Genomic DNA, 10,405 nt, shown 5'->3' with positions numbered 1-10,405 from the left:
GGTGCTAGGCTCATGTGTGTGCCCAGGGGTGCCTGGCAGGGACAGAACCAGTAGGGACAGGGCACTGTGGCCTTTCCCATGTCCCCTGGAAGCCCAGAGTGAGATTCTGGGCAGGGTTTGCTCTGGGCAGTGTTCTCTGCTGGCAGGAGGCTTTGGGGATTGGCAGACAGTGCATAGCCCTGCTGGAAGGGGTTAATGGAACGATGGCCCAGGACAGAGCCTGTAAACACAGCCAGAGCTCCAGGAAGAGCCGCCCCCTTCTCCCACTGCCTGCCAGGCTGCCTGGATCCCCCCTAGCCAGCCCTGCCAGGATGAGCAAAAGGATGGCATCCATTGAGGCAGTCCCCCGCATCCCGGCCCACGTGTCTGAGCATGGGAAAGTAAAATCACTGCCCAGGCATTGCTGGAGGCTGAGTGAATGGCCACCATGCCTTACGTGAGCCTCCAGCGATGCAGCGGGTAACGCTACCTCATCTCACTGGCATGGGTGACGCTATTGAGGCCTGCAGGAGGGCAGACAGACAGACACCCCAGCATCCTGGTGGGCCACGTGGGTGCCCAGTCATCCCTACATCCATGTGGACCATGAGGGCAGCTGGGCATCCCTAGTATCTCCACACCACTGGGGCAGGTGAACATCCCATGGGCAATGAGGGCACCCATCCCCTAGGCTGAGGGGATGGGTGAACACCCTCAGCATCCCCATGGATCACAGGGCTAGCTGTAGGTGAGGGAGGGGCAGGCGTATGCTTCAGGCATCTGCACAGACATGGAGGTAACTGGTCTTCCCCAGCAGCTACATGGCCCTGGGAGCAACAGGTCACCCCCAGCGACTTTGTGAAACATGGAGGCAACAACTCACCCCCAGGATATACAAGGGGGGTAAGTGAACACCTCCCAGCATCCATACAGGTTGCAGCTGGACACTCCCAGCATCCATGCATGCCGGGGGGCATTCAGGCACCCCCAGAATCCTTGTGCCACTCCGAGACAGGACATTGTACTCAGCATCCCCATCACCTGGGGACACAGGGGGGGAACCAGGAACAGCCAGACGGGCTATGTGCCCACTGGTCCTGAGCTCTGGAGTGGGTGAAGGCATGGGGGCAGCTAAAATGAACAGCAGGTGGGGGGCTGAAGATTTCAGGGCACCCACCAGCTCCCAGAACCCTGCTGCGCCAGGCTGGGCCATGGTCCAGGCAAGGAAGGAGAACATCTCTTATTTAGACAATAGCACATGCCCCGGGTCCGTCAGCACCGAGGAATGGGCCACACAGTCCTTCCCTCTTAGGGTAAAGATGCCTGGGAGGCTCATGGCTGTAAAAGGAGTGGGATGAAGGGAGACAGCCAGGGGTCAGGAGAGAGGGGATGGACGCCCTCGCTGCTTCATTCCCATCCCTCCACTCATCCCTGAGCTAGGGCCAGGCGTGAGGGGGGCACTGGGGTCCTGGTGGCAGGGGCCAGGGCCAAGGAGGGATCAGCACCCTGTCCCTGCATCCTTTGAGTCCCAAGATACCCACAGCCTGGGGAGGCTGTGCAGGCTTAAATCCTGGGGGAGCAGCAGGGAGGGAGGGCTGGGGAGGAGGGGCAGCTGCAGGATGCAGCTGGCTTTGCTCACAGGGATGTCATGACCGGAGGGAGTTGTTTGACATTCCAGCTCCGAAAGCCTTCCCAGCAGCAGCCTCATCCACAGCTCAGTGGAAGCTGGGACCAAGCCAGTGCGGGGGTTCAGGAGCCACTTCCCAGGCTCCACTGGTCTGGGTCAGCCTGGCCTGGGATGCAGTTGTGGGGAGGCAGAGTGGGGCTGGATGGGACAGGAATCAGCCTTGCACTGCTGCTCTCTGCAGCCTCCTCACTTTCCACAGCCTCTGGGTCTTTAGTCGGCATGGAATTTGGCGTCATGTCCCTGGCATGGGACTCGGGCAGAGTTTCTGTGTCCTGCACTTTGTCCCTTGTTCCCATCATGCTGTGTCCTGCAAGCAGATGGGGCTTTCCTAAGAGGCTGTGGAAAGTCCAAGGCTTCTGTCCACCCTCTGCAAGCTGTGGGGCCCCTGACTGCACAGACCCAACCCGGAAGGTTGCCACAGCAGCTGAGGAAAGGCCACTTCAAACAGTCTGTCCTAGAGCAGGGTCAGCAGGATGCTCCTTGTTAACCCCTCTGGGCTGCTTCCCCTCCAAGCACCAGTGTCCGAGAGCACATTTCCCCTCCTTGGGGCGCCCCAACCCTGCACACCCCTCCTATGTGGGATGAGGATAGGAACAAGGGCTCCCTGGTACTGGCATGGGGTTTGCGTTGCCCTTACAGGGTAGGGTGCTGGGCATTGCTGTACACAGCACCCGTAGGGAGTCCCTCCTCCCCACACCCCAGCTGGCACAGCAGCAGGATAGGGACATGGGCAGAGACGGCTGAATTCCACAGCTGGTGGTATGCTGTCCCAGACCCCTGGGGTCCCCCTCAGTGGTGTGGGCACCCACCTGCCACTATGCACACCAGCTAAGGACTGGCTTGCCACCCTGCTGGCACTTGTGGCACAGGCAGGGCACATGTGCGGAGCTCAGGGATGTGCAGGGTATACTCGGAGCAGGGCCAGAAGAAGGAAGGATGCTGTCTGTTTTTCCATCTACTCTCCCCCCACACGCCCCCCTTTCTTCTATCCTCCCCCTGCTCTGGGATGAAACAACCCCATCTGGAAATACCTTCCCTTTTAAAGGCAGGCTCCGCCAGGCAGCTTGCACCCTCGGGAAGACGCCACATCACGCTGCAACTGGGTAGCTGGGAGGGACGCCAGGGATGGGGGGTTTGGAGGGGCTAAAGGGATGCGGGGCATTGAGCCTCTGCCCACCTGTGTGGATATGGGACCAAGACCCTCGCCGGCCCTCAGATGGCATGGAGCAGGCAGGCAGCAGGCAGGAGTGCCTCCAGAGCCAGGGCAGTTGAGAATGCTTCCATGATTAAGCCCAACCTTTTGCCATCCTAATGATGCCATGGGAAGCCATGTTTTGGTGTCTGCATTACAGCCAGGACAGAAGGCCAGGAGATGCAGGGCTGAGCATTGCTCCTGCTGCTGAGTCACCCCGTGCCCAGTGGCACGGCGGTCCCCTACATGAGGGCCTCCAGGGACAGAGTTGCTGGGGCTGAGCCAGCTGACATCAGCCAAAACATTGCAGCTTGGACAGAGCTGAGGGTCACCAAGTGTGCTGGGGGGCTTGGGGAGGAGGGGGTGCTTCTCAGGCAAGGGGCATCCCCTTGAGGGGTTCCCCCAGCACAGCTCTCCTCCTTCAGGATGATCTCTTTAGCTGGCACAGGTTTGTGCATGGCCCTGGGGTTCCCTGATCTGGCCTACCACTTGTCTAGGAAATGGGAAGCTGTGGTGGGGGTGCCCATACAGGACTGGGGTATTCCCCATTTTGTGAATTTTTGTGGAGATGGGCTGGGGTTTTTGAACCCCAATGTACTTTCTGGCCAAGAGGAAGGCTGAGGAGACACGGCAGAGCCTGCAGTGCCTCAGAATAACCTGGGGACCTTGTTCTGCTCCTGGAGTGACGTGGGCCAGAGGGATTGGGGCTGCTCCAGGCAGGGTCCCCATCCAGTGGTGTTCTCCACATGCCTGGAGCAAGAAGAGTTAACAGGGAGGCACCCAGCTATAAATACCATGTATGTATGTCCCACGCCCCATGAGTATGAGCTGGGAAGGCTATTTTGGTTGGGTGCCTGCTGCTTTGGGAATGTGCCTGAGCGAGGACAGGGGGCTGACGTCACTGGGGCTCAGACCCAGCACCTGCTTGGGGTCACTCATCAACACTCCAAAGTGCCCAGACCCTGGCCGGTGCTCAGCCCCCCATGTCAGAAAGGGAGTTGGGGTGGTGGGTCAGTACAACCACACTCAGGGCAGGAGTCCCCCCACATCAACCCCTCTCCTGGGCTCTTCCTTGCTCACTCTCTGGGTGGGGGTCTGGAGTCTGGCCCCATATGGAGAGCTGAGCCTGGTGCTCTTGGTATGGGGTGGGTCAGGGCATCATCAGAGGCCTTTTGGGGTTCTCCAGACCAGTTTTGGGACCATGGCTACCAGTCATGAGGTTTGGCTTAAGGGTGTCAAGTGAGGGTCTGTTGTGAAGGTCTGAGTCCCCGTCTTTCCCCTGTGGCATCCACCTAAGCTGTCTGTCGGTCTGGGCCCCCCGTGAGTGGCACTGCACCCTGATAGGGGGGTGACAACCAGCCTGGCCCAGTTACTCTCCTCACACCCCAGGGATGGGGCAGAGCACTGGGGGCCAGAGTCAAGGCTCCAGGGGACTCCAGGGGTGCCCAGGGGTCATTCGTATTGTTGTATCATTCTTGTCTGCCGCGGGATGCGGGCAGGTGAGGGGCAGTGGGCGGGGGCTGCTGGCCATCCCCCCCGCAGCAGCATCCCCCAGCTGACCGGCGGCAGGAGGGGCGGGTGATGTCAGCAGGATACAAATAGCGGCGCGCAGCTCCCCTCCTGACGCCTCTCCGAGCTGCCGGCCGCTCGCCAGCCCTGCCGCCTGCTCCCTGCTCCGGCCTCGCCGCCCCACGCCGCCACCATGAGCCAGTCCTACTCCTCCAGCCAGCGGGTCTCTTCCTACCGCCGCACCTTCGGCGGCTCCCCGGTCTTCCCCCGTGCCTCCTTCGGGAGCAAGGGCAGCAGCGGCAGCTCCGTCACCTCCCGCATCTACCAGGTGTCCCGCACCTCGGCCGTCCCCAGCCTGTCCAGCTTCCGCACCACCCGCGTGACGCCCCTGCGCTCCTACCAAAGTGCCTATCAAGGTGCCGGCGAGCTGCTGGACTTCAGCCTGGCCGATGCCATGAACCAGGAGTTCCTCCAGACTCGCACCAACGAGAAGGTGGAACTGCAGGAGCTCAATGACCGCTTCGCCAACTACATTGAAAAGGTGCGCTTCTTGGAGCAGCAGAATGCTCTCATGGTGGCCGAGGTGAACCGCCTGCGGGGCAAGGAGCCCACCCGCGTGGCAGAGATGTATGAGGAGGAGCTGCGGGAGCTCCGGCGCCAGGTGGACCTGCTCACCAACCAGCGGGCTCGTGTGGAGGTCGAGCGCGACAACCTGCTCGATGACCTGCAGAAGCTCAAGCAGAAGTGAGTGGGGGACCTTGGAGTGACCCTGTGGGCATCCATCTGTGCATCTCTATCCCCAGGGATGGGTGGTGGCAGAGATCACCCTGGCAGCCCCTTTGGTGGTTACTGCCATCCTCGCACCTCAAGCTTATAGACTATCACGTCCCCACTACTCTGTTCCCCTCGACCCCTGTCCCGATGCCCAGGCAGCTCCCAGTGGACAGGATGGCTCTGGTAGTAGGGGTGTCCCTATGCCCTCCCTTACAGTGGAGCTGAGGCTGGGCTGTAATGCCACAGGACACCCAGAGGAGGGAGATCGAAGTGCAACTCACCAGGGGGTTTCCATCTCTGCTCACACCAGGGAGGGCTGGCGAGCCCACGAGGGAGCTGAGCTCTGTGGGATAGATGGACAGACAGAGGCAGCCAGACAGGCGGAAGTGAGGGGGAGGATAACTCGGGGAGGGCGCTCCATCAGCTCCGGACATGAAGAAAGGAGGGGAGGAAGCAGTGCTTCCGCAGGCCAGGGGTTCTCCAGGCCTGCTGTGGGTGTCCATAATGCCCCGTGAGCAGCAGGAGATCCCAAGGATGCTGCAGACCTGGCTGGTGCTGGGGAAGAGAGCTGGGGCCAGTGGGGATTAGCCACAAGGGTGGCCAGGCTGAGAGAACACCCAGGGACTGAACAGCTGGCAGTAAGGGCAAATGATCAGGGGGAGCTGCATGTTCTGATGCTGGCCTGCACCTTTCCTCCTGGACCCTGTGCCCTGGGGACACCAAGCACTCATCCCCTGGGGGTGACACAGCCTGCTGCCTCCCTCTGTAACCCCAGCCACAACACAGACAGTCCTACTGGGGCAAAGCCCTGTTGCTGGGGGGTTTGGAGTGGTGGCATGGAGGAACTTTCAATGACAGGGGAGGAGCAGGGCCCAGAACAAACAGGTGTCAGGTTCCTGTCATGCCGTATGGCAGTACTGCCTGGGCACCTCCATCTCCTCCCCACTGCCTTTCCATGGGCCTGCAGCCTTTCAGAACTGTCCTGTCCCCTGGCACAAGCCCTGATCGCCATCCCTGACCTAGGACCCCCTGCAGTAGCCCCCTTTCCATACCCCATCCCACAGCATCACTGAGACCCATCTGTCCTCCTGCTCTCCCTGGGATGGCTCAGCTGATGGCCATCTCTTGGACCCCCGGTGCCAGATCCCACACCCTGTCCCCCCAGCTGCTGGTCACTCTCCCCTATAAGGGCCGGGGCAGCGCGCGTGGCACCGAGCTGACCTCATGCCTTTGTGATCTCTCCGGTGTTGACTATAATAGGGAATGGGAGGAAGAGCCCCTGGCCCCCTGCCAGCCCTCTGCTGCCTGCTGGGAACACAGGATAATCTGCTGTCTTCCCACCAGGCCATGCTGGACTAAGGGACAGCTTGGGGGGACATTACCACGGAGGGACAGGGCTTCCTCCAGACCCCCCTAGCCTCCCCTCTCTGCCTACAGGCTGCAAGAGGAGATCCAGCTGAAGGAGGAGGCTGAGAACAACCTCGCTGCATTCAGAGCTGTGAGTACCCGTCCCCTTCATGTGGTGTGGGACCCCTTCCTCCCTTCCCACCTTGATCTCCCTCCAGTAGCCTGGCCCCAGCACCAGGGCATGGTCCTGGACACAACTTTGCACCATCCAGCCCTGATGTTTTCCCTGCAACCCCCCACTACCCCTCACTCTGTGTCCCCCCAAGGATGTGGACGCGGCCACACTGGCACGCATCGACCTGGAAAGACGTATCGAGTCCCTGCAGGAGGAGATCGCCTTCCTCAAGAAGGTGCACGAAGAGGTGGGTTGGGGTGCCCCCTTTCCCAGTGGCACCTGTGGGGCAGGGAGGATGGAGTGGGTGCCCTGAGATGTCACCTTGCCCACCCAGGAAATCCGGGAGCTGCAGGCACAGCTGCAGGAGCAGCACATTCAAGTGGAGATGGACATCTCCAAGCCTGACTTGACGGCTGCGCTGCGAGACATCCGTGCTCAGTATGAGAGCATTGCTGCCAAGAACATTGCCGAGGCTGAGGAGTGGTACAAGTCCAAGGTACGGGGGATGGTGGGCTCCAGGTTGGCTCCAGTGCAGCAGAGCCATCTTGGTGGCCATGTCCGCTGACCCTGGTCTCTCCTCAGGTCAACGACCTGACGCAGGCAGCCAACAAGAACAACGATGCACTGCGGCAGGCAAAACAGGAGATGCTGGAGTACCGGCACCAGATCCAGTCCTACACCTGCGAGATTGATGCCCTCAAGGGCACGGTGAGCTGAGGGCAGCACTGGGGACGTCCCCAGCTTTCCTGTAGGGACCTGCTGCTCCAGGGCTGCTCAGGGACCCCTGGGACATCTGTGGGGTGGGGGGCTCTTTCCAGCCCTCTGAGTTGCTGCCATGGGGGAACTCGTACCCCACATTTGGACTGTGCCTCTCCCAACAGTGGCCTGGGCTCCTGTGAGGTGTTTTGACAGAGTCCTGGGATCAAGGCACAGATTGTAAAAGGTGACCCAGACTGGGAGGCTCCAGGCAGACTGGCGCAGGGCTCGAGGTGTCTGGTTGCAGGCTGGGAAGGTGGTTGCAAACAAACAGTACACAACAGTTCCATTCCGACACAGTCATACTCACAGGAGCCAGCCAGCCAGCAGCCACCAGTGTGTCAGTGCCACCCCCAGGCAGCTATCCAGTACTCATACAGCTCTCCTTGCCTTCCTTCTGGGGTAGTGGCTTTGCTTAGGAGCCTGGACATCAGGGTGCTAGGTTGCCCAGGATATGCCCAGCTTGCCCTGCCAGGTCCTGCTGGACAGCGCTGGGCAGATGGAGGATGACAGTCACTTATCATGGTCCCACATCAGCTGGACCCAGCCCAGGGCTGATCACAGCTCTCCCCAGGAACCCCTGTCTTTCCCAGCTCACACCCCAGGTGATCCCTGACTCCTCTGGGTTCCCTCCCTTACTGAGACCTGTGTCTCTCCAGAATGACTCCCTGATGCGCCAGATGCGGGAGATGGAGGAGCGCTTTGCGGGGGAGGCCGGTGGGTACCAGGACACCATTGCCCGCCTGGAGGAGGAGATCCGGCACCTGAAGGATGAGATGGCCCGGCACCTGCGTGAGTACCAGGACCTGCTCAATGTCAAGATGGCCTTGGATGTAGAGATCGCCACATACCGCAAGCTGCTGGAGGGCGAGGAGAACCGGTGAGTGGCAGGGGTGCAGGACAAGCTGGGGAGACCAGTGGGGTCAGATGTTTTTTGGGGCTTCAACCTCATGAGCAGCCACCTGAGGGCTAAAGCTAGCTGGCACTAAGCTTCCCTTCTGTGTCCCCGCAGGATCAGCATCCCCATGCACCAGACCTTCGCCTCTGCACTGAATTTCCGAGGTAAGCATCACTCTACGAGTCCCCTGGGGTCCCCAGTTTGGGGGCAAAGCTCCCTTCTGGGAGACTGCAGCCAAGCTGGTTGGTTGGGGACCCACAGCTGCCACATGGAGTTCCTGATGTGTGGGCACTTGGTTGGATGTTGCCATGAGCTGAGAGGGGGGTTAAGCCAGGGCTGCTGAAGCTCCTCAGCAGCCCCAGCCCCTCTGCTGTGCCCCCATGCCACATGGCCCTGTGTCCTCTCCCTGCAGAGACCAGCCCAGAGCAGCGGGGCTCTGAAGTGCACACCAAAAAGACCGTGATGATCAAAACTATCGAAACTCGTGATGGGGAGGTGAGCACAGGGTGGCACCCAAGGGTGGTGGGGAGACAGGGGGCTGAGCACAACGCCTGTTCTTGCACTCTGGGCTCTGGTGTGCACAGCGACTCACAGTGCCTCTCTCCCACAGGTGGTGAGTGAGGCGACCCAGCAGCAGCATGAAGTGCTGTAGAGGAGGTTGCTCCAGCGGCCCACTGGCACCTTCTGTCCCTGCCTCCGTCCTGCCACCATGCCCCCCTCCTGCCCCCCACCTCGCCCCTCGATGCTCCCCTGGCACTGCCTGAGGGGTTTCCCCATGCAGCGGCCTCTGGGCCCCCCACACCCCCTGGGCTCTCTCCTTTGGCTTCGAAAGGCTCGCTCTGCTTTCGCAGCTTCACAGCGGCCACTCCAGTGTCAGGATCAGGCCAGGGCCGGGGGGGGTGGCAGGAGGGAGGGGACAGGCAGGAGGGGCTGGGGGGAGCAGGTGGTGGCCTGGACCAGCTCCATGGAGAGCCGGACGGTCCCAGCAGCAGGTTCTGGATCCCCCCTTCCCATGCCAGGCACCTGCTTGGGGTTCAACCCACAGGAGTGGGGACCCATATCCCTGCGCTAGCACTGCCGGCACCCTGGAGCTGGCACTCCTCCAGGTGCATAGTGGAGATGCTAGGGATGGGGAGAAGTTAGGGATGGTCTGGGCTTAGCCCCCTGTTCTCCGCCTGGCTCAGAGCAAGGGGGCTCCCAACCTGCATATCCCCCCCAGCCCAGGGAGGCTGGGGCCCTTCGCTCCCCTGGCCCAAGAGGCAGCCCCGTGGGGCAGAGGAGGGCAGTGCCCACCCCCCACCACGGCAGGGACCCCCAGCAGCTGGAGGCTGCACGGGGCTGGGCTAGTGAGCTGAGAGGGTACCCGTAGGTGGACATAGGAGAGAGGAGGAGCGTGTAAATGGGAGAGAGGGGGGAAAGAATGAGAGGAGCCGGAGAGAGGCCCGGGGGGCCAGGGCAGGCATCCCCACCCCTCACCCCAATGCACCCCCACCCCACCACATCTATGTGACTCTTCAGGCGGCCAAAATAAACAGCGGAGCATCACTCTGTCCTCTCAGTGCATCTCTGGGGCACAGATAGGATGGGTGGTGGGGAGGCAGCACCTGGTGGGGGGGCATCACAGGACCAGCTGGATGGAGGGGCCAACAACTCTCTGGGCCTCTTCCCTGGCTGCTGGGCCCCCCAACAGGTGTGTGCCCCTCACACTGAAGGTGTCTCAGAGTATTTTGCTGCCCGTGGTGTGAGTTTCCCAGTTGCGCTGGGTGAGGGAGTCCTGCTGAGACAGGGGGCAATAATAGTCAAGCCCTGAGCAGGTTTGGAGGGGCTCTCGATGATAGTACCGTATCCCACACACGCACCCAGGGCCACACACCATGTTCTGGTGGCCCTCAGCTCTACAGCCACCTCCTTTTTGCCCTCACCCTGGACAGTCCTGCCCAAATCCACACCTGCCTGGACTTTTCACAGCCCCACCCAGCGTCAGTGGCCTGCAAGCAAAGCCCCCTCATCCCAAATCAAACTCCTCCCCAGTACCCTGTGAGCATCAGACCTACCACCCTATGTTTGCATTCTAGGTTCAGCCTCCAG

At 61.2% G+C, this 10,405-nt stretch overlaps 1 protein-coding gene across 1 annotated transcript; it reads left to right on the top strand.

The window, feature by feature from the left end:
- Window positions 1–4,481: 4,481 nt before the first annotated feature.
- Window positions 4,482–9,862, top strand: DES (desmin). The gene is made up of 9 exons (XM_027878761.1): window positions 4,482–5,111; window positions 6,579–6,639; window positions 6,815–6,910; window positions 6,998–7,159; window positions 7,246–7,371; window positions 8,079–8,299; window positions 8,432–8,481; window positions 8,730–8,812; window positions 8,928–9,862. The coding sequence occupies exons 1-9, from the start codon at window positions 4,561–4,563 to the stop codon at window positions 8,967–8,969; spliced, it is 1,392 nt and encodes a 463-aa protein (XP_027734562.1). The 5' UTR covers window positions 4,482–4,560; the 3' UTR covers window positions 8,970–9,862.
- The last annotated feature ends 543 nt before the right edge of the window (window positions 9,863–10,405 follow it).

This window comes from Empidonax traillii, unplaced genomic scaffold (genome assembly GCF_003031625.1).
Source record: "Empidonax traillii isolate 1590-97213 ecotype Southwest subspecies unplaced genomic scaffold, ASM303162v1 scaffold5:size3517227, whole genome shotgun sequence".
Lineage (NCBI taxonomy): Eukaryota > Metazoa > Chordata > Aves > Passeriformes > Tyrannidae > Empidonax > Empidonax traillii.
The sequence above is the reverse complement of the archived record's forward strand: the minus strand, read 5'-3'. Positions and strand labels throughout refer to the sequence as shown.

Coding starts and splice junctions, on each gene's coding strand:
- DES (XM_027878761.1), top strand. CDS start 4,561: ATGAGCCAGTCCTACTCCTCCAGCCAGCGGGTCTCTTCCTACCGCCGC. Junction 7,372..8,078: donor TTGATGCCCTCAAGGGCACG/GTGAGCTGAGGG, acceptor GTGTCTCTCCAG/AATGACTCCCTGATGCGCCA. Junction 8,300..8,431: donor CTGGAGGGCGAGGAGAACCG/GTGAGTGGCAGG, acceptor GTGTCCCCGCAG/GATCAGCATCCCCATGCACC.